Source organism: Haliotis cracherodii, unplaced genomic scaffold, assembly GCF_022045235.1.
Source record: "Haliotis cracherodii isolate W230 unplaced genomic scaffold, xgHalCrac1.p SCAF_30, whole genome shotgun sequence".
In the NCBI taxonomy this organism is placed as follows: domain Eukaryota; kingdom Metazoa; phylum Mollusca; class Gastropoda; order Lepetellida; family Haliotidae; genus Haliotis; species Haliotis cracherodii.
Window position 1 is genome coordinate 237,444 of NW_027266287.1, and position 22,994 is coordinate 260,437.

General features: G+C 38.8%; 2 protein-coding genes across 2 annotated transcripts in view; both read left to right on the plus strand.

The window, feature by feature from the left end:
- Positions 1–14,199, plus strand: part of LOC139476932 (uncharacterized) — a 16,686-nt gene extending 2,487 nt beyond the window's left edge. Inside the window, exons 3-18 of the mRNA XM_071259492.1 lie at positions 1,007–1,323; positions 2,371–2,525; positions 4,854–5,106; positions 5,418–5,523; positions 6,363–6,459; positions 6,734–6,829; positions 7,676–7,726; positions 8,749–8,833; positions 9,171–9,230; positions 9,460–9,636; positions 10,071–10,209; positions 10,800–10,908; positions 11,523–11,595; positions 11,712–11,858; positions 12,826–12,965; positions 13,932–14,199. Coding sequence (XP_071115593.1) covers positions 1,007–1,323; positions 2,371–2,525; positions 4,854–5,106; positions 5,418–5,523; positions 6,363–6,459; positions 6,734–6,829; positions 7,676–7,726; positions 8,749–8,833; positions 9,171–9,230; positions 9,460–9,636; positions 10,071–10,209; positions 10,800–10,908; positions 11,523–11,595; positions 11,712–11,858; positions 12,826–12,965; positions 13,932–14,163 — 2,237 coding nt within the window. The 3' untranslated portion in view covers positions 14,164–14,199. The remainder of the gene's footprint in view (positions 1–1,006; positions 1,324–2,370; positions 2,526–4,853; positions 5,107–5,417; positions 5,524–6,362; positions 6,460–6,733; positions 6,830–7,675; positions 7,727–8,748; positions 8,834–9,170; positions 9,231–9,459; positions 9,637–10,070; positions 10,210–10,799; positions 10,909–11,522; positions 11,596–11,711; positions 11,859–12,825; positions 12,966–13,931) is intronic.
- Positions 14,200–17,681: 3,482 nt separating this feature from the next.
- The window catches only part of LOC139477023 (uncharacterized), a 28,843-nt gene continuing 23,530 nt past the window's right edge, over positions 17,682–22,994 (plus strand). Inside the window, exons 1-5 of the mRNA XM_071259584.1 lie at positions 17,682–17,736; positions 18,122–18,438; positions 19,674–19,828; positions 21,604–21,856; positions 22,016–22,121. Coding sequence (XP_071115685.1) covers positions 17,682–17,736; positions 18,122–18,438; positions 19,674–19,828; positions 21,604–21,856; positions 22,016–22,121 — 886 coding nt within the window. The remainder of the gene's footprint in view (positions 17,737–18,121; positions 18,439–19,673; positions 19,829–21,603; positions 21,857–22,015; positions 22,122–22,994) is intronic.

The following is a 22,994-nucleotide window of genomic DNA, read 5'->3' on the forward strand; positions in this document are numbered from 1 at the left end:
GTACCTTTATCTCGAAGTTGTCATTGCCACATAAACAGCTTTGAGAAGCGCAAGTATATCTAGTACCTTTCTTCACACATCTAACATCACTGTAAATCATAGATTACCAATAGAAAAGCGGCGATGGGAAACAAATACCACGGGAAGACAGAATTTTGTAGTCACTGAAATAAACATGACTTTGATGACGAATATCACTATCTATACTAATAGGTCCTTTTCTGCATAACTTTTCTCGTCGCTTCGATTATTTTCTCGTTATTTCAAATATTTTCTCACTGTTTCGAGTTGTTGGCGTTACTTCGAATATTTTCTCGATATTTCAAGTTCATCTAAAAAACTCAAAAGGTTATTTTCCGCTGCTACAATTATTTTCTCGTTATTTCATTTATTGTCACGTTTTAATTTTTTTTCGTTATTTCAATTATTTTCTCGTAATTTCGAGTTTTGAAAAAAACAAACTAGAAAGAACGAGAAAATAATATAAAAATTACGAGAAAATAATCGAAGTGACGAGAAAGAACTCATATTTGCGTGAAAATAATTGAAGTAACGAGAAAATAATTGGAGTAACGAGAAAAAAATTGAAATAACTAGAAAAAAACTCGAAGTAAAGAGAAAACTCGTAAACAATCTTATGTGGCGTCGTTTCAGCAATTGGCCAACTGAGCTGATATCTCCACTTAAAATAATGTTTTTACATTACTTCAGAAACGTTTGTTCACTGGGAACAAACAATCAATAATTCCTTGCTATTTTGTCGTTTAAAACTGAAACTTGGTTGAGTATAGTGCTGAAAAACTCGTAATTGTTTATTGTCTTTCTGTACACGTCTGAGGCCTGACACGCCGTGAAATAACTGGAATACTGCTAAAGGCGGGGTTTAACCAAACTCACTCACTTACTCACTCCCTCCTAAGGTACTATGACTTCTTCTCACTCACTCACCCACTCACTCACTCACTCACTCACTCACTTTCCCAAAAAATTATGGCTTCTTCTCCAGCAAATCAGGACTTTGCTGTGAACGTGGACAACAGCAGCGGCTCCTTCAACGTCGTTGTTCAGGGAGATGTGTGGTTGGAGAGTGGTCCCTATTTCTTCAGAGCTGATGGTGATGTGTACACCTTTGCTGATGGATCGCTGATGCTGATCAAGCACAGTCGGTCCAGTGGTGTGGACTTTATAGGGCAGTGGGATGCCAACAGCTTCCTGTACCAGGCAGGATCCAGTCAGGTCGAGGCCAGCATTGTACAGTACACACCGGATCCAAGCATATTCACCTACAACGATCCAGCCTTACCGTTTGTGGTGTTCAAACAGGTATGACAGTACATTATTTCGAGACTATATATATATCTTTTATTTATTCTGTCTTGTGCGGGTTCTTGATCACATCAGTTTTTAAATGGTCACTGGAAATTCTGGATCATTTTAGATAAAAATAAAAAAAGCAAATTAAAAAAATATATATTTGGAACTAATTTATCGACTAGAAACGTCATCATTACTATTTCTATCTAAAATCCAAAAGTGTTTTTAAAAAATTGGCCATATTTGACATACGTGATCACTGGGGTGTTAAGAGTAAAGTGAAAGGTCGGTAACAGTATTATTCAGCTTATATTTAAGATAATAAATATACTACATTTGTATCACCTACTTCCTTAGCTGTAATAGCACAGATGTTAAGACGTTCAAGAACAGAGAATGGAATTAGTAAAGTAACTAGTGGGACAGTGTTAAGTTCAACTGCATTGGGCATTCGTTGTCCAAAATTAAAAGTGTTCCGAAAAGGAATCAGTGTTGAATATAGATACATATTCTTGAAATGAGATAGATAGATATCGTCTAAATCATGATCCATGTTCCTGGAGGGAAAATAGGTCATACAGTGTTGGGGTTGCTTTGATTTCTATTTTCATTCAGTGCAAATATTATCGGCTCATTTTTTATCTATGAGGTCACATTAGTAACAGACTAGAAAGGTGTTTGCGTTATATACAAACACAGAAGCAGCCATATCCCCACATTTTCCCACATGTTGCAAACCTTTTCCACCAGAAATATGTGTCATGTCCAACCGTAACAATATCTGGTTGCAAAATCTATGCGCCGAGGAGGTGGTAAAATTCCTACAAACATTAACGCTTCCCTATTCTCAGCTTGATTCTGTGGCATACATACAGCGACCCTATCTGACACAACACTAGCAACAATGTTGAAACCATTAAAGGATATGAATATTACAGTACGAGACGGGTTGATGCTGACATCAGAGTTATATTCTGGAGGTTATTAGTTTCAGACAGATTCAATGAGACATCACTGCTATGCCACATGCGATATTCTGTGATTCCGATGTTTTAGAAATTCATCACCGGCTCCAACGACACAGCGGCTTCCACAATCTCCGAGACGGTGTCTGGCTTTCCAGCAATTGCATTAGAAGAGATTGATGTTCCATTGGGCTACCTCTATTATGCCGGAAATCAATTTGGTACCCTCAGCCTAGCAGCTAACCAGTAAGTTAAACCGCACCCTCTGTATAGTAATTGATCTTTATCTTACATGAGTAGAGATTACTGCGAGCGTGTGTATTACAAGCAGTGCATATAAAACTGTGTCGATCCATCACATGTGAGTCAATTACAATTGTTAAATATGCGCATTGTAATATAACCGGTATCTAATGGACACGAGTGTACCGTGAATAATGAGTTTCAAAGTCACGAACATGTAGTTAGTTGTATGTAGAATGAAACATGACATAAATAACAAATAAGAGGCGGCACATTTATATTTATATTTAAGGGGGAAGGGGTCCGGATGTTAGAGTCATGCTTTTTCTCTTCATTTTAAGCGGCTGAGATTTCAAATTCAACCTATGGAAACAATGTTTAACTTTTCTCACTGTTCACTAAAGCATTGACTGAACAGATGTAGCTGATTAGAAACAATGAAAATAGCCAAGTTAAGCATTTTTATATAATAAAATACCATTTTTCACAACACCACGTGTAGCAAAACCAAGTTGTGAAGTTTCCTTCCAGTTAACACGATTGTACTTTGGAGGAATGTACTTTTCATTTTACAAAGCTAGTCGATCATGTGGTGCAAGGTCAGTGACCAAGAACTTGTACAAACATAAGTTACGTCAACATAGGGAGACACTTATTGATAGTGCAGGGGATCGAGGGTCCTGTCCGGAGAGGGATTATGATTAGAGGGAATGCGCCGAGTTTGCTGTACACATTGAACAGACAAAGGAGATGGAATTTCGATGCACTTTGGAGACATATTGAAACAATTAGGTATTTTAAATGAATGAAGTTTTGAGGAAATCTATTGTAGTGGTTGGCACTATAACAATACCCCTGAATGACATGGTGTTTTTGTCCCAAAAATCGTATTCCGTCAGACTGTTCAGAATTAGGACACACTCACTTACATCATTACGAAATAGAAACAGGTGACGCCAGACCCATGAGCCCCTCTCTTTATAGGTAAAACGCAGCATATTAGGAAAGAATGTTTCAGACAGGTCCATGAAATGTTAGACGCCAATATTATTCAATGGTACTCTCCCATTTATATCATTTAGCATAGTTCTTCTGAATGGTACTTTCCAAATTGTCTTGGTTAAAAAAACGTGACAGCTCTTACCGCTTTCCTGTAGATTATAGACGCCTCAATGCATTCACCAAACCTATAATTTTCCCTCTACCACGTTGTGAACATGTTGCTGATGCTGGAGGCGACAGCCATGCCCAACTGTTTAATGTCCTTGATTCTGCTAGTGGCTTTGGCCAATAACACTCTGTTCAAATACAAAATAAAAGTCGGCTCTCATTACATCCTGTGGTATTTTTGAATGGAATCGCTTCCATTTCAGCCTAAAACATACTCCTATGGCATTTCAGCAAACCATTTCAGGGGCACTTAAGAAATGAATTAGCCTTACATACTAATATATGGAGATTGCACCATAAGATTTTCTAAAAGGTTTTCGGACCATTTGGATCACCTCAAGATAGTATTCCAAAAGATCAAAGAAGCAGGACTCTAAAACCAATCAAATGTAAATTAGCGACAAACCAAGTCAACTACTTCGGGAATATCTTCAGCAAAGATGGCATCCATGTCAATCCATCAAAAATAGATTCAGTCACACAGATAAACAGATCCCAACCCCCAAAAATGTAAATGATGTGTATCATTTATTTTCTGGCATAGCCTCCCCTTAAAACAACCATTCTTGACATTGGTCCTGTTTGTTTTTTAGGAACAAACAATGTGGGTTGGTAATGTCTCTTTTTCTCGTTAGTTTAGATTATTGCAATAAACTAATTATATATATTATATTATTTTTTGCAAGAAAGGGTAAATATTGCTGAATTGTCAATTCACATAACAGTCAACAACTGTTATGGCATCTTGAAATCGAAGATTTGAAATGGTTATTAAAAAATAAGGATTACAGGCACTTTGTCTAATGGTCATGTCTCTCTGTCAAAGTTTATGGCTTTGCTCACGAAAAACTCTGTTTTAATGAGGAAATCCTTTTTATCGAGACTTTTTATTGAGTCTGATTTTTTTTTCAAGTTGATCAAGGCCCATTTTCGTATTTACACAAAATTATAAGCTGTGTTTTTTATTGTTTTTTTTGTCACTTGATTGTCTGGTCCAGATAGCTGACATATTGCTGATTATAATTATATGCACAACCAAAAAAATTAAAACAACTTTTTTTGTAATTATTAAAACCTGAAGTACTGAAACAGGATTTCACTCTCCTATTCTGAATAACATTTCATACTCAAAAAGAAGATAAATTTGCGAGTAAATTTCAGATGGGGCCCACACACCTTTGATGTTGAATTTGGTCATGGAAGTGGTCCACTAGCCTTGTTTGACAGAGCTAAGACGGCGAACACATTGATAATAACTCCAGCAAGTGAGTTCATGGCGTCATCAATATATCACCAGAACAACGGAAAGGGCATTAACAACTTATTCTGGGGTGTCATGGGAGGTGTCAACACTGTGCCAAGAGATTTTGAGACAAGTTACATTATGTTCTGCGGCAACCAAGGTATCAATAAGGTAAGTGTCATGTACTTATGTTTCGTTAACATAACCCTAAACGCGGAGGCGGAGTGGAATCTAATGGCAAAACGCCGATGACTCTGGATGAGGACTAGGACTGGATGAGGGCTATACATGTATAACGCTGCAGGATATTGCAAAAAGCAAACTCAGCTTTCAGCCTTAGTCACTCACTATCTTTCCGCTCAAAATTGGCCTTTTTTGCCCCCTGTGGTATACTTATTACAATACATTTCCGAAACGGTTCACATACTCTTAAGCAAGGAACTATTTGTTATTGTAAATGACTATATATTTTATCAATTCAGGCCTTTGTCAGCTGGGGAGAAATACTTCAGACGTGGTATGGGCATAAGGACGAATTTGTCAAATCTGATTTGACAGTCAACTATCTTGGATACTGGACTGACAATGGTAACTAGATCTTCATCTACACTTCTGCAGTGGCATTTGATATATTTAATCAGAATAGCTATGCTTTTCGTACCATCATCTCCTTGATGGTATGTGTGCACGGTGCCCTATACTATCCTCCATACTAACTGTACATTAGTTGGTACTAAAACATATTCAAAACATGAAAATATATCATTAATAAAGTAGGGAATCATTAAATGAAGTGGTTACTCCACATATTCAAAACATGAAGTACATATACTCTTTTAAAAAGTATTAGAACAAAAACAAGTCTTTATGCAAGAATATGTATGTCTGTAAAAGTGAACATCAAAACATATATACTTTGCAGACGCCACACAAGTGTGCAGGGTGCCATTTTTGATTTTCTGACATTTTTAAGGAGGTTCGATTAATATCTGTGGACGATTATATCTGTCAATAGTATTGCTTCTGCTTAAGAGACAGGTGTGATTTACTTGATTTTCATTCATTGCTTGAGTATGAACCAGTGCTGAGGCACTTGATACCCGGGACTGCACAAATCCAAGTTACAAGTAGCCCAGGCATGAGATTAAATCTGTCATCCAAAACCGTACATCCAACTTTTTTCAGTTTGTAACCTGTCAGGGTTTTATATGTTATAGTTCAAATACAGCCTCAGTGGTAGATAGATAAGTGAAGCCATTTGATGTTGTTTGACCTTTCGAAGGTTTTTAATTATGCCAGGTTGGAATAAGGGCTCATTTCAAATTCCTCCCAAGTTTTCAAATACACCTACTTTCGGTGGACATACCTGTGACATTTCTGACACCATGTATAACGCAATCATTTATTTATGCAATTTCCCTTGACAGGTGCATATTATTCCCATAACACAGAGGAAGGCAAAAATTACCAGGACACTGTCGTGGATGTTGTCAGTTACACACAGCAGATTGGACTTCCAGTCAGGTATGTTGATAATTCCCACCATGATTTTTGTAAAATAGGTAATGTTTACACCCTAAGGAAAGGTTCGAAATTAATAGAATCGAGCTGAAGATTAAGAAATGCACTTGAAATTACATAGGGCACAAACTATCAATTTCAAACTATGAAATCGTGGAAGTTTGAAACTTAAATACATCATACATCCAGAAATACCAACCAAAAATTTTAAACGACATATTTAATGGATACTTTAAAACATGTGAAAAATAAACAAGTTTTTAATCTTCATTTCCAGATATTTCCAGTATGACGGTTGGTGGTACTATAAAGATTCCAATGGTGGCATCGTACAGTGGACGGCCATGACTGACGTGTTTCCAAGCGGAATGGAGTACGTGAAGGAAACGTGTAATCGTGCTACTCAGATGGCTCCCTTTCTCGAGAATGGCAGTGAATATTAGAAATGAACAAGAAAGCGATACATGACAGGATTATACAGAAGGCATGACATGACAGTAATGTATCAGAAGATGAGTTGTAATGGGGTTTAAAGTAGCGTTCAAGATCACTGCTCCCTAGGACACGCCAGAAACCTATGATCGTGGGTTCGAATCCCGGTTCACCTCGATTATGTTTCTAGGTTTGTCAGCACCATACCCGTGCTCATGGGTTTCACCGAAGTGGTAAACGTCTGAGACCTGCATCACTTCGGGCTTTCCTCCCACATTTAGCTGACACGCCGCGATATAACTGGAATATTGTTAAAAGCGGCGTTAAACCCAACTCACTCACTCACTCAAGATCACTGCAATTATATAGCTCGTCAGTGTAGTTGCATATACTAGTCAGGGCCAGTTCAGAGATTATAGTGCTAGCACACTGAGATACCATGCCGCAGTTCAACATGAACACCCAACTCGGACAAAGTATACTGATTCCTAGCCGACTAGTCCTTGTTATAGCCCCTTCATGCCGAGCGTCAGGCAGGGTAGCAACAAGTACCATCTTTTGACGCCTTTTAGTGTGACGTCGTGTGATCGAACCCACCTTTTCCTCACCTAACAAACACTCTATCCACGAGACCACGGAGGCGTGGTATGTGTTTATACGTAAATATATGTTATTAAAATCTCTAAAATCAACCACAGTTTAAGTTAATGCATACATTTAGTGTTGTCTTAAATTAAACCATGCATGTGATGAATTGTAATATGTTGTTTTTTTGTTTGATGCATAGGTGGTTATACAACAAGACAAACCTTCCTGCTCTGGCTCACAGCAAGTTTTGGTAAGATTTCCGTCACATCCAAACATTTGTAAGTAAGAAATACTCGTACATTTACAAAAAGAAAAACGACGTTGATTTCCAAGTAAGATGATAGTTTTAGAGATTTGAGTAAAGCCATGAAGAATTATATTGTATAAAGTTTTAACTTACCTGCATACGTTTGCTTAGTCTTGAGAATAGTTCTAAAATCATCGGCGACGATGGATCGTCCCAACCAAAATGAAGGAATAGGAAATACTTTCTGTTTTACAATGTTATGTGTAGTAAAATTTGATGCCACCTGACAAAAAAACAAAACACAAATATTTATTTTAGGACTTTATTTTTAATAAAATAGATGCTTACATCATACTTTCTCACACTGATAATGAATTAAGTTTGCCTCTCAGTTAACGAGGGGGCACGATCGTCTGTGGTCGATTATGGTAAATTGACTTAAGCAGTGAAAGGGCGTAAACAGCAAAAGTAAGGATACGATATATGCATGAACATCTTCTGTATTACAATTAGTAGCGACGTCTCGGTGTTGGTTCTAACAGTGTTAGAAAGTTAGAATTGAGAGAGTGGCCAAACTCGTTTGTGTTCCAAATTGCGGTCGTGCTGTCGTTTTGACCTACTGATCTGTCTCCGATTATTTAAATTAATCAGAACACCATTCAGGACTAATCTAGCTGTATAATGGCGACCAGGCTGTTGTGATATGCTTGGGATAATGGCACCAATACTTCATCCTTATAATTCCACGAGCATAATTTGTACATCTGTGATCAAATAACGAATGATGTAGAGAAACTACGACCAAATGACTGAAAAAAACAGCCTAATGTTGGAAGAAAGTTCAAAGTTATGCAGGTCGTATACGTTTACCACGCTGAAATCAATGATAACGGTTTTGGTGACAGCAAACCAAGAACTTTAATCAGGGTAAATCTGTTCGGCACCTTAATACGGCAATGCAGCCATCCTTGCCTTCCCACCATTTAGGAAGCTGCAGTTTTGAATCTTATAACTTCCTTTCTAAGGTCATTCAATAATACATATGCCAAGCAGAATGGAGGAAACTACAATTTCATTATTGATGGACAAAAAGCAATACCAACAGAAGAGGTAAGCACTTGTTTTGTTAATTTGATGTTTAATGCTGCACTCAGAAATAATCGGTTAAATGGAGGTTGCTTGTAAATAATCGCGTATGGACCAGATAATCCAGTCATTGATATTGTGACAAGCGACCAAGAACGTCGGGGTACAATGACAGGTTATTAACCAAGCCAAATGGGCCTGACCACCAATCCTTCAAGTCCCAAACGGCCATCATAGCCTGCTGGGGAGATATTCTAACCCTGAATCGACACTGGGATTCGTACAAGAACTCTTTAATCAAGAATACTATATATTACTGCTACATTATGGTGCTATGAACAACTGATCACATTATTTTCAGCGATTCTGGACAGATCTTATGTCTTCTGCGCGACAGTGGGGACTGCTTGTCTATGAACAGGTACAAATATCCTTTTGTACAATTATTTCACATTTGCCTGAGAACACCTAAGTTGTGTAGAAAGACTTCATGCAGTAACATAGAGTTCAAAAAGCTTATCCTAAATTTACCAAATGAAATCTGACTCCAAGATTCATTTTAGTCACAGTGTTTACAGTACGCCTGTATCAGTGTGTTCCTGTTTACATATGTATACAAGATGTCTTCAATGTAGCACGTTCTGTTTAAGGACTTTCTAGACACCCAGTTTGACAACGTGACCCAGCTTCACACTGACGTGCATCTAGCCAAGCAGTGGTTGAAGGAGATGGGTAATGGAGCAGCAAAGAATGGCTTGACAATCCAGTACTGTATGGCCTACCCCCGTCACGCCCTTCAGTCGCTGGAAATACCCGTAGTAACACAGGTGGGTGTGCACAATGTCGGTTAATAAAATTATAATTTAAATAATAAAAATAAATTAAACAAAGTGACAGGAGAAGAACAAGGTGTGATAAGAACACTTTTTCTAGAGCATATTTTGTATTATGCTCATAGCTACATACAATGCTTGGCTAAATGTGTCAAGAAGGCTGATCTGTTTTCTGACATTAGACCATGAGAAATAATTTCCTGAATATATAAGTCATTTTTGTCATTTCAAGATTACCTCGTCCTACATGTATATGAGTGAGTGAGTGAACTGGGCATCATTTTTGTCACAGAATGCCATTCTGAAGTACATTTATATGACGGTAATTGTACCTCATTTGTTAGCAGATTTAGAGTCTAAATACACTACTGCTCACAACAACATAGCTCTTTGATAGAGGAGTTATGAATAACTATTCACTTTCTCAGGCAAGGGTAAGCGGAGATTACCATCCAGGCAACGACCACTGGAAGATTGGCGTGTCATCACTCTTGGCTTGGGCCATTGGTTTAGCTCCGTATAAGGACAACTTCTGGACAACATCAGTTCAACCTGGCAACAGATACAGTAAGGGGACACTTTCAAACCTACATCTACATCTAGTGCTTACGACTGCTTACCTCATTCATACAGTACTGTTCTGTACGAGTTTCCGTACTGCCTAATTGCGTTTGCGACCAACCATGGTATAGTTACGGAATAATTGCCTTCCAGCAACAATTTCGTTGCAAAGGATCACCGGACAGAATTTGGCAAAAAGGCTTTGATTATAATTAGGATTATGATTACTTCATCACCGAAATAGCTTAAAACTATTCACAAAGCTAAATTGATGCATGTAATTTACAAAAGAGTGTCACTATGTATACAGTATGTAGGAGTACACTTAATCGTGTTACATTTTCATGAACTACTTTGTAGGATGTTTCCTTGTTTTACAGAAATAACAATAATAATACTGACAAGATTCCGTTTTCTTTATTTGGTGTTTCTAAAGACTATGACAAATATAAATGCATTCCATTTCCTGTCAGTTATCAACAAATACAGCAGGAATAGTTGGTTATTTTTTAGCTGTCTATATTTTCAAATCTGAAATCAGTTCAACAAACTCACTTCGGCTAATGTTACAACTCAAGTGACATATTTCGTTTCAGACGCGTCAGAGCCCAATCCAGCGCTACTAGCAGTTGTCTCTACTTTGAGCACTGGACCTGTTGGGATAAGTGATATGATCGGCGCCTCGAACAAGTCTTTGATCATGAAGTATATATATAATTTACCTCAGTTTCCACTAATTGTTTACAGATAGTTAAATGTAAATGTGTAGACAGTATAACCCTACACATTCTTAAGGTGCCAACAATAACACGAGAACGTATTTGAAATAAGGAATGATTCAGTCAGTTGTAACGCCACTTTGAACAGTATTTTAGTCATATGACGGCATGTCAGCTGTATGTGAGAGGAAACCCTTAAGTGATGCAGATCACTTGCCTTCCTAGGCTCATGTTCCAGAAGTATTCACACACACACACACACACACACACACACACACACACACATTCACGACGCTATATTAGTGCAATATTCTTGAACGCGACGTTAAGTCCTATTTCACCTCACCTCAGTTTGGTTAACGCCATAAACAGAGTTCCATATCACGGTGCGTGTTGGAGTCTGTGTATCTGCAATAGTGAGTGACAGTCATTGTGAATGTTGTCAGCAGTCAACAATATTCCACGTGCATTACAGAATCTTGACCAGGGAAATCAGGTTGTAAAAACAGTGAAAACAAATATGATTATCAATTACAATAACAGTTGTTGAGTAATTCACTCCCAGAACCTTTAATCCATGTGTTTTACATATTTTTACAGATCTGTAAATGCGGACGGACTTATTTTGAAACCATCCCGCCCTGCAACTGCCATAGACAATACAATTCGAAAAGTAAGTTCACACAGGCAGAGATTTGGAAAGGGTTTAGTCACTTTTTTGGAGAAAATGATATCGAACAAACTCTCCACTTTTGAAAGATATGTAAGAAACCTGATCTTGCCTGACAGATGGCCTGGGGAGACTTTGAGGGACCAGACGGAGAAGTGTGGTCAACATATTCAGATTTTGGAGGGAAGAACAAGTTTGGTATCATCCTTGCTGCGGAGTTGACTGGTAATTACACGATGACGCCCGGCATAGCTGGCTTCCAAGGAGTAAGTTAACACAGTGTTCTGTTCAGTTTACATGTGACCCCCTCCTTTGTGTAGTGGATAGAGCGAATGCCCAGAGAGTGGAAAATCAGTGGTTCGATCCCGATCTCTGTGTCAGTACAAAAGTGTCTACCCTTGTTAAACTCTACAGCATGGTATCCAAGTGAACTGAGACTATGAAACAAACATTAGTCTGAACTAGTACCAGCAGTCACGCATACGTGTATGCACGCATGCACGCATGTGGAAGAACATGACCTGGCTCTAACATTGATTGGTTTATGGTTCTTGGAGCTTTTGCTTCCTCCAGTTGTGAATGTCTGTACAGGGGACTTTAGTGTGTTGCCAGGAGAAACCGTTATTAGATTGTAGATGTAATGTGCTGATAAGGCATGGGACGTATCAACTCATTACCTTTGAATGTCAATAACGTTCTAACTGGCTTTATCTGATTGTTCTCCCACCTGTCAGTCACCTGATGAAAGGGCAAGATCTGGCCACATACCGTTGTGTATGGATACTACTCAAAAGAAGTTAAGAAGACTTGTTTCAAGTGGGTAATCTTTAACTTGTTGTGGGTAGTATGTGACAAGGAAGTTGTTGTACACAATACTCCTTGTCGTGAGTACATCCGACTTCTAAATGCCTATAAAGACTCTCAACGAATAACTTGACCTACTTTGAATGAACAAGGTGTCACTGTATGGTGGTTCTGTAAACCAGATCAAGAAAGAAGAGAAACAAGTTTTGTCAGTGCATCTACCTAAAACCGGTAAGAAAAACCTTTTGACCCTAAAACGAAGCAGGTTCAGTCAGACTTCATGAAATACTTGCAGTCGTCCAAACACAACTTGTCTGCCTTCTGACTAATATTCTACATTCGTCCACACTCTCAGCGCAAGGCCTATGCTGAAGTAGGGGCAGGGAGCATCGTTGATCTTCATGTGTAAATGTGTGGTTGCTGTTTCAGTTCCCAACTTCCATGATCTTCCCTTACAACAACCCCAGCAAGATCCAGCCTCTGACAGACGCTGACCCCATTACCATGAGTGGCTGCAGCACCGTGGACTTCTGTCTGTTCTATTTCTCGCCTGTCCTTAAGGTTCAAGGGTACGTATATCACATATCACACAATAAATTCATTATTGACGTTGGTAATGTACACTTTAATCATTGGCATATCCAAGCGGCCGCTTGTCATACCACGCATAAATGTTCTGTACTTGTTATATACCATGCAAAGAAGTAGGGGATATTTTGGTTTCAGTTGAAACTACCGAAATATACACAAATGTCTTGAAATTAAAGTAAGGGATTTTTTATGGCAAGAACATTTCCGACGACATCAAGCTCCAAAACACAACATTGTGACAGTCTTGAAGCATGTGACCTCGGACAGCCTCGGTGATATACCAGATTGTCATTGTCATTCAGACAAGGGCATAAACTCACGCCCATGACAGATTAGTCAGAACCATGGCGTTATGAACTCGGTTGCAAACTGCCAGCCACCATGAAACTGTGGTGTTTACTTTCTTTTGCCCGGAAGTATAGTACAACTGAGTGAAGTATGTTGCCAATGCACGTTGTCGACCCAATAGACGCTATTGTTAGATTCAGTGTGTGTCTCAAGCCATATTTGATTTTGGACAAAGAGCCTGGATCAAGTTCCGTGACTATGACCATGGATTTAATTCTGTGGCAGGTAACTAATCCTGACGCTTGATACAGCTACCTGTTAATGAGTGAGTGAGTGCAAGGTCCTACAGGGTGACGAGCAAAGAAAACAATCATCAGCAAAATTAATTATATTTGCAAAATGCACAGTCATTGAGAGACGATTCATGGATTGTTTTCCATCATAACAAAAATTTCAACTCGTGAAATATTTTATGTCAAGAACTAGAAGCCATTATGAATATTTATTGAAACCTTCTTTAGCATTCTTTCTTTTTTCCTTTCATAAATTTAAAAACTGTGACTATTTCTAATCACAATTATGAGAACATGATCGTAGTTACATATTTCTCAGTTACATTCACGACCCAAATACCTGATGTGGGTTTATCATTACAGGAAGCAGGTGCTTGTTCAGGGCGAGTTGGCCAAGTGGGTCCCGATGTCCCCGCAGAGAGTGACTGACATCAGCATCGGGGACGACATCCTCATCAGCCTCACAGGGGCAGCGGCAGAATCCGTTGCCTTCTGGTTCAATGTGGATGGAGTATCCTCCCCTCTGACCTGCACTCTCGGACAAGGTGGTCGCGCTACTCTCAGCTTCAATCAACAAGCATGCAGTGTAGAATGAAACAATGCTTTGAAGCTACATTATATTTTTTCCTAAATTCACGGTTCGACCAACCAGAGCTAAAAATAAAATGTAAATACTTAAAATTTGTTGGTTATTTTATGACCAACTGTGCAAAATTAAAGTAGCAGTAATAACTGTTCCTTTGCATTTTCCTTGGTCTCTTGTGACAACAGTCCTCTTATAAAGAGAAGTAGATACCTCTGTAGATACACACTACAGTATAATACCAGGTAAACATACTGAAGTAGAAGTTGATGTAGCGTTCATTTTCACCACTAAACTCACCAACCCAAACAGCTCCAAGCCAAATACAACAAAAAAACACCAATTATTTGTATTTCGACTGATTCATGTATAAGATGCAAAATCGGTAAACCATCAAATCGAAGGGATTGCCCCTTCAATGGAATGATAACTGAAAGAAAAGGTAACTTTCCAATCTTTGAAAGAAATTTGAATAAACGTTCATTCTAAACTGGTCTTGTACACTAGCTGTTGAGTGATGGCATATCTTTCCGCAAGTCGATTGGCTCATGTCCAAGATTAAACTTGGATGTAGTTTGTTTTTGATTGTTTAGTGTCATGTAAACTGGATAGTGTTTAGAGTGTATAAATAATGAGATGATCAAACTTTCGAATTATGTTATTTATGTTTTGAAACATCATAATTTGGATTTGGATATGTTGAAACCTTTGGGAATGAATCAGTGTGTGAATTATCAGAATGTAAACACAAACGTGTGTGGTTATTATCTTCTGATGTCTAGTTTTTCTTTTGATTTGTATCAATTTGTTCTTTCAATTGGTTTTGCCAAATCAGTAAACAGCATGTGATCTGTCTAGTGGGGTTCAAAATAAGATAGGGGCGGTCGGGTAGCCTAGTTGTTAAAGCGTTCGCTCGTCATGCCAAAGACCCGGGTTCATGCTTTATCACGACGGCCTGGACTAAACCAGTGATTGATATTATGAGCAATGTCACATACTGCCGGGTCACCAAGTCACCAAGCCATGGTACCCAAGACATTCAAGGACCCTCATTAATCCCATGGGGTTCAAGCCAAAAGGAAAGGAGTGCTTTTGCTTCTAATGCAACGAAGCACTCTATATTTGAGGAACAATGTCTCGCTATGAAGCAAGTTACCTGACCACACCTGGCCACACCTCCATAGGACACAAATAGCTTATAGGGGACCTTACATAACCCGGACTAATGACAGGAATACACCTAGGATACATTTAAATTACAAATAGTAAAGAAAAGCAACAACATCCATATTCCGAAGAAATCTGATGATTTCAGTATCCTTGACACACCTGAAAATCAACGAAACGGTACAGACCTCACTCCCATTTCTTAACAATGGTAAAATCAACTTTTTCCATAATCATAAATGAAAAACGACAAAAAAGACTTCCCCTGAAGAAACAGGGAAACATATCTCTGGGCAAAACAGGGAATTGCGTCGAACATAGTTTTTGTCGTCTTCCACATGTCTACTATAAAACTGTTTGAAAGCTTTGCTGAGGCCCAGAATGACGATGAGCTGGTACTGCACACGACGATGGACGTGACGAGTGCCTTTAACAGCCGTTAGATCAACGAACCACAGCAATACATATTGACTGGACACACTTTATATTTCTATTGTAAAGGATATGATACGGTTTTACTGTCTGGTTCAATAGCACGAACACTTTTGATAATGCTAGACATGTATCATCGTCAATATCTGCCCTTGGAAGGTCTATATCTGTCAAGGCTCCGGCGAATGATAACCCATGTATTCCTGACATGACACTGTTTTTTTGACACAATGTTCTTCTAACAATACTTCTCACTCAGTCAACAGCTACGTCCTGGGTAAATGCTAATGATGCATGGGTATTTCCATAACACATAACAAACACACCGTCTCAAATACACAGCTGATAATTCTGTATAAATTAAAAAGTAAGCCTCCATCGGCTCGAAAAAAATTATCATCCTCCATAAATAGTAACGACCGCAATACAGTCATTCTCATCCATTCATTTTTTATTTCATGAGCAAATCCTGCCTTTAACATCGAGACAAGAGCATGTTAAGTAATATGTCTGAAACACATATTTATTAATAGTCATTTCAAATCTTCCATTTCAAGAGACCATATCATGCACCTCACTGTGTTGTATCCTCGGGCAATGTTACTGACTTCACACTTGTCCCACTGAGATATGACTGAAACATCAGGTTAATATGCAGTGTGTTGAGAAGATCAGCAACCCCACAGAGTCCTTTGCTTGGATGAAGTCGACTGGCCTGTTCAGGACCTGTCACTTCCCACTTGAAATCGTCAATGTGTGAGTTTGCATTGAAATGTAATTGAGAAATGTAGATTGTGCAAAGTATTTAATTAGACACATTGTCAGAAGATACCCAGCTTTGACACAAACACAGTAACTTAAGCGACATAATGGAGTGGCTCGAACATTTTATTACCGTCTTGTCATGCTTGTAGTATCACAGAGGTCCATCCAACCCATGGTACGACCCTGAATATGTAGAGGGCGTCATGGTAAAAGATAACTACAACAATATTTTGGATCAGCCCGAATACAGCCTCAGACCTACCCAGGCCAACAAATCTAATATTGTCCTTTTTGATAAATCCAAAGAAATCATTTATGTCATTAAATTCTCTGTTTAATTGGCACTAATGTGATTGACAAGAGTCAGGAAAAACATGGCAATTAGGCGGACCTCGCTTTCGAAATATCACACTTGCATCCAAAGTACCAAGTTGTCCGACTTCCTATTGTTCTCGGTGCATCAGGTTCGGTACCTCCCAATCTGTTGACTGACATTGGGGGAGTGCCCGGGTTTGCTGTGAGTAATACAGCCCTTTTGACAATCTGGGTAATGCAAAATGTGTTGAGGAATCTTCACATTCTCCGAAAAGTTTTGGATGTGTTCGACCAGACAGCGCTTCCTATGCGCTGTCTGGGCTGCATGTAGAGGGGGGAAGGATCCTAAGTTGATGATGAACCTAACCCTCATGCCTTGTCCAGGATCACCCAAACCCTCTTTGCTGCATTTATTTACTTTAATCTTGATATAGTGAGTGAGTGTGTGAGTGATTTTTTACGTTGATTCCAGCAATATCACGGCGGGGAATAACAGAAATGGGCTTTGCACATTGTACCCATGTCGGAAATCGAACCCGGGTCTTTGGCGTGACGAGTTAATGCTTTAACCACAAGGCTACCCGACCGCCGCTTAATCTGAATATAATACCAATACTACAGATGCTGAGTAAACGTCTATGTATGTCATAAATTCATGTTGTAATCAACGGTACCTACATGTACACACAAGGTCACACTGGTAAATCGAATCGAGGCATTAAGTGATAACACAAGGTCATGTTGTGATACTATATAACCGTGTTAGATAATGATTCAAGGTTTCTGAAAGATCGTTCAAAGTCTTATATAATATCACTCAACGTGTGTTCACATTGTTCAGAGTCTCCACAATGATGACGCTGGTGCTGATCGTTGCTATTCTGACAGCAGCAAATGTCTGTACAGGTAAGTTTAAATGTATTATAAATGTGTACATGTTTGTTTCACATATGAAGGAAAACAGAAATTCATTTGCTAGACCAACGGATGTGACGTGGTATGACATAAATCGTCCTTGAATGCTTATTGTGAGCAGCATTTTACACCAAAGGTTGTATATGACAGGACCAGAACGGTATAAATGACACATGTTTCCGATACAAGGCCTTAATTTAAACACAAACGTTAACAATGTAACATATAGCGCACTACATGTGAATGTTTAAAGAAGAATCATAGATAAAAGGGATAAAACCATTCTCAGTTATTTCTCTCACTCTCTCACTCACTCACTCGCTCACTCACTCACTCACTCACTCATTTTCCAAAGGAATTATGACTTCTTCTTCAGCAAATCAGGACTTTGCTGTGAACGTGGACAACAGCAGCGGTTCATTCAACGTCGTTGTCCAGGGAGATGTGTGGTTGGAGAGCGGTCCCTATTTCTTCAGAGCTGATGGTGATGTGTACACCTTTGCCGATGGATCGCTGATGCTGATCAAGCACAGTCGGTCCAGTGGTGTGGACTTTATAGGGCAGTGGGAGGCCAACAGCTTCCTGTACCAGGCAGGATCTAGTCAGGTCGATGCCAGCATTGTACAGTACACACCGGATCCAAGCATATTCACCTACAACGATCCAGCCTTACCGTTTGTGGTGTTCAAACAGGTATGACACAACATTATATCGAGACTATTTATTTCTTCATTCACTTCTCCAAGCACATGTGCATTGGATGAGCCTTTAATTGGAGAATAGTTTCTGTCAGTATGCTACCTCGCAAGCTCATCTTAGGTTGAATAAATTATCAAAACTGATTGCTGTCATCATTGCAAGATTTCTCATGATCAACTCACTTAAAAAGAAGTAGGGGTTCCTTGGATGGCATTGAAAGTAAATATAAGGTGTATACGGTTTGCTTATAGAAATCTTAATTATTTATGACTTAAAATGGACAAAACAATACTTTCTTGTGCGGGCTCGTCACATCAGTGTTTAGATAGTCACTGAAAATCCTTGATCATTTAAGGTCAACAAATCAAATTAAAAGAAATTCATATTTGCAACTAGGTTTTCTACTGGAAACGTCATCATAACTATTTCTATCCAAAATCCAAAAGTATTTTAAATATAAAGTTGCCAAATTTGACATACATGATCCCTGGGGTGTTATCAAGAGTAACGTGGAAGGTCGGTAACAGTAGTATTCAGCTCATATTCATGATAATAAATACACTTCATTTGTATCACCTACTTCACTTGTTGTAATAGCACAGATGTGAAGACGTTCCAGAGCAGACAATGGTATTAGCAAAGTAAAGTAAAGTAACTAGTGGCACATTGTAAAATTCCACTGCATTGGGCATGCGTTGTCCAAAATTAAAAGTGTTCCTAGAAGGAACACCCTGTTGAATATAGATACACATTCTTGAAATGAGATAGACAGATATAGTCTAAATCATCTGATTCATGTTCCTGGAGGGAAAATAGGTCATACAGTGTTTGGGCTGCTTTGATTTCTGTTTTCAAGCAGTGCAAATATCATCAGTTCATGTTTGATCTATGAGGTCACATTAGTAACTGACTAGAAAGTTGTTTGCGTTATATACAAAGACAGAAACAGCCCTATTCCCACATGTTGCAGACCTTTACCACCAGAAATATATGTCATGTCCAACCGTAACTTGGTTGCAAAATCTATGTGTTGCAGAGGCAGTCGAATTCCGACAAATATTTGACTGTCTCTATGAAACCGTGGAAGGATATGGGTATTCAAGCACAAGTACGAGACAGTTAATATTGACATCAGAGTTATATTCTGGAGGTTATTAGTTCAGACAGGTTTAAAGCTTCATCAATGTTATCCCACATCTCATGCATATTCAGTAATTGCGATGTTGTAGAAATTCATCACCGGCTCCAACAACACAGCAGCTTCAACAGTCTCTGAAACAGTGTCGGGCTTTCCAGCAATTGCATTAGAAGAGGTTGATGTTCCCTTGGGTTACCTCTACTATGCCGGAAATCAATTTGGTACCCTCAGCCTAGCAGCTAACCAGTAAGTTAAACCGCACCCTATGTATAATAATTGATCTTTATCATACATGAGTAGAGATTACTGCGAGCGTGTGTATTACAAGCAGTGCATATCAAACTGTATCGTACCATCACATGTGAGTCAATTACAATCGTTAAATATGCGCATTGTAATATAACTGGTATCTAATGAACATTAGTGTAGTACATGAGAAATGAGTTCAAAAGTCGTTAGTTTAGTAAGTTGTATGTAGAGTGAAACATGAAATAAAATAACAAATAAGGGGCAGACCATTTGATATTTAGGGAGGGGGGTTGGATGGGGGTAGGGGGTGTCCCGTTTTTTAGGGTAGAGATATGTTAAATTTTTTTCATTTTTAGGGGCTGAGATGGGTTTTTTTCTTTAAAGAGAGCTAAGAACCTATAATAAGAATGTGAAAATTTTCTCACCGTTCACTAAAGGATAATAACTGTACAGATGTAATTGATTTTAAAACAGAGCAATGAAAATAGCAGAATAAAACATTTTTATATAATAGAAGACAATGTGTAGCAAAGCCCAGTGTTAAGTTTTCTTTAAATTGACATGATTATACTCACATCTACTTGAGGAATGTACGTTGCATTTTACACCGCTTGTTGGTGATGTGGTGCCAGGTCAGTGACCCAAGTACATAAGCTGTGTCAACATACGGAGGTGTTAATTAACATTTATAAATAGCGCTTTGGATTAAGGGTCCTACCCGGAGGGGGCATATGATTAGGGGGATACGCTGAGTGTTTGCTGTAAACTTTGAACAGACAAAGGAGATAGAGTTTGGGGGCACTTATGTAACAAATAGGTATTTTGGATAAATGAAGTTTTATGGAAACCTATTGAAGTGTTTTGCACCACAACAATACCCCTGAAATCGTTTTGCCTCAGATTGGTCAGAATTAGGACACACTCACATACATAATCACAAAATAGAAACAGGCAACACCAGACCCATGATACTCCCTCTTTACAGGCAAAAACGCTGCCATTAGGAAAGAATGTTCCAGACAGGTGCAAGAAATATTAGAAGGAAATATTATTCAATGGCACTCGCCCATTTATAAACGTGATTGCTCTCACATCTTTGCTGTTGATTGTAGACGCCTCAATGCATTCACCAAGCCCATACATTTCCCTCTACCATATTGTGAAGAGGTCGCTGATGCTGTAGGCGACAGCCATGCCCAATTGTTTAGTGTCTTTGATTGTACTGGTCGCTTTGGCCAAAACCACTCCATTCAAATACAAAATACAAGTCGGCTCTCATAACACCCTGTGGTATTTTTGAATGGAATCGCTTTCATTTCACCCTCAAACATACTCCTATGGCATTTCAGCAAACCATTTCAGGGGCACTTAAGATATGAATTAGCTTTACATACTAATATATGTAGATGACACCATAAACTTTTCATCAACAACTGTTATAGCCTCTTGAAATTGAAGATTTGAAATGATAATCATGGTCATGTCTCACGAAAACCTCCATATTGATGAGGATGGCCTTTTTATCGAAACTTTTTATTGAGTCTAAAATTTTTTCCAACTTTATGGAGGCCCATTTTTGTATTAACACAACATTTTAAGATGTGCTTTTTGTCACTTGATTGTCTGATCCAGATATCTGACATATTGCTGAATATAATTATATACACAACAACAAAAAACAACAATATTTTGAAGTACCATAACAGGATATGACTCTCATTCGAAGTAACATTCATACGTAATAAAATGATCAATTTGCGAGCAAATTTCAGATGGGGCACACACACCTTTGATGTTGAATTTGGTCATGGAAGTGGTCCACTAGCCTTGTTTGACAGAGCTAAGACGGCGAACACATTGATAATAACTCCAGCAAGTGAGTTCATGGCGTCATCAATATATCACCAGAACAACGGAAAGGGCATCAACAACTTATTCTGGGGTGTCATAGGAGGTGTCAACACTGTGCCGAGAGATTTTGAGACAAGTTACATTATGTTCTGTGGTAACCAAGGAATCAACAAAGTAAGTATCATGTACCTATCATTTCATAAATAAAACCTTAAACCTTAAACGCGGAGGCGGACTAAATCAAATTGCATAACGCCGAAAACTCTGGATGGCAACACTTAATCAAAGAATTCTTTGTTATCGTAAATGACTATATATATTTTTTTAATTCAGGCCTTTGTCAGCTGGGGAGAAATACTTCAGACGTGGTATGGGCATAAGGACGAATTTGTCAAATCTGATTTGACAGTCAACTATCTTGGTTACTGGATTGACAATGGTAACTAGATGTTCATCTACAACTCTGCAGCGGCATTTGAAATATTTAATCAGAATAGCTATGCTTATCGTACAATTTCCGACTTGACAGTACACTACTGCCTAGAAGTTCATTCCCCTTACACGCATGGGCAACGCGTTACGCAACCAGTGTGCATCGGGTTGGTCACGCGTGTGATACCCGTGTGCAACGCGTTGCACACGGGTGTGCACCCCGTCCGCCACTCGTGTGCAACGCGTGACACACTCATTAGAGGGGGAACAAACTTTTGACCAAAGGAGGACCCGTCTTAAGCTGAACCTGGAGGTGGTAACAAGGAGAGAAAATTTTGTTATCCTGACGAAAAATGATAATACACATGTATTTCCTAATGTCTCCTTTCTTTATGTGATTTTGTGGGAATAACATGAATACTGTTGTGATCAAATAGATGTGTTTTGTTTTATACGACCATTGCTTCTAAATCCGATGGTGTTAAGAGAATACATGGTCTGGGATGTTATTGCAATTGAAATGCTTTTATTGTGAGTTGACATTAACCGTCTGTAGTACGACTTTCAGTGATAATATGTATGAGGTTTGGCGGCGCATTGTTTTTATTGGACCCTAATTACTTTATGATGACTTGGACCCTTTTTATCACAGCTCCATAGCCGTGAGGCTGGAAAAGAGCAGCATGTAATTAATGAGGGTGGGTTATATCATTGAGGATACAATTGAGGGAGAGAATACTAATTACCGTACTACAGGAAGAGACCTGTAGACGTAAGCGCGGGGTTGTGTTTTAGCTGGCCGTTCGATAATGGCCGCCAGGAGAAGTGAGCTTTGACTGTGTCATCTAAAATAAATAATAAGATACAGCAGTGTTATTTT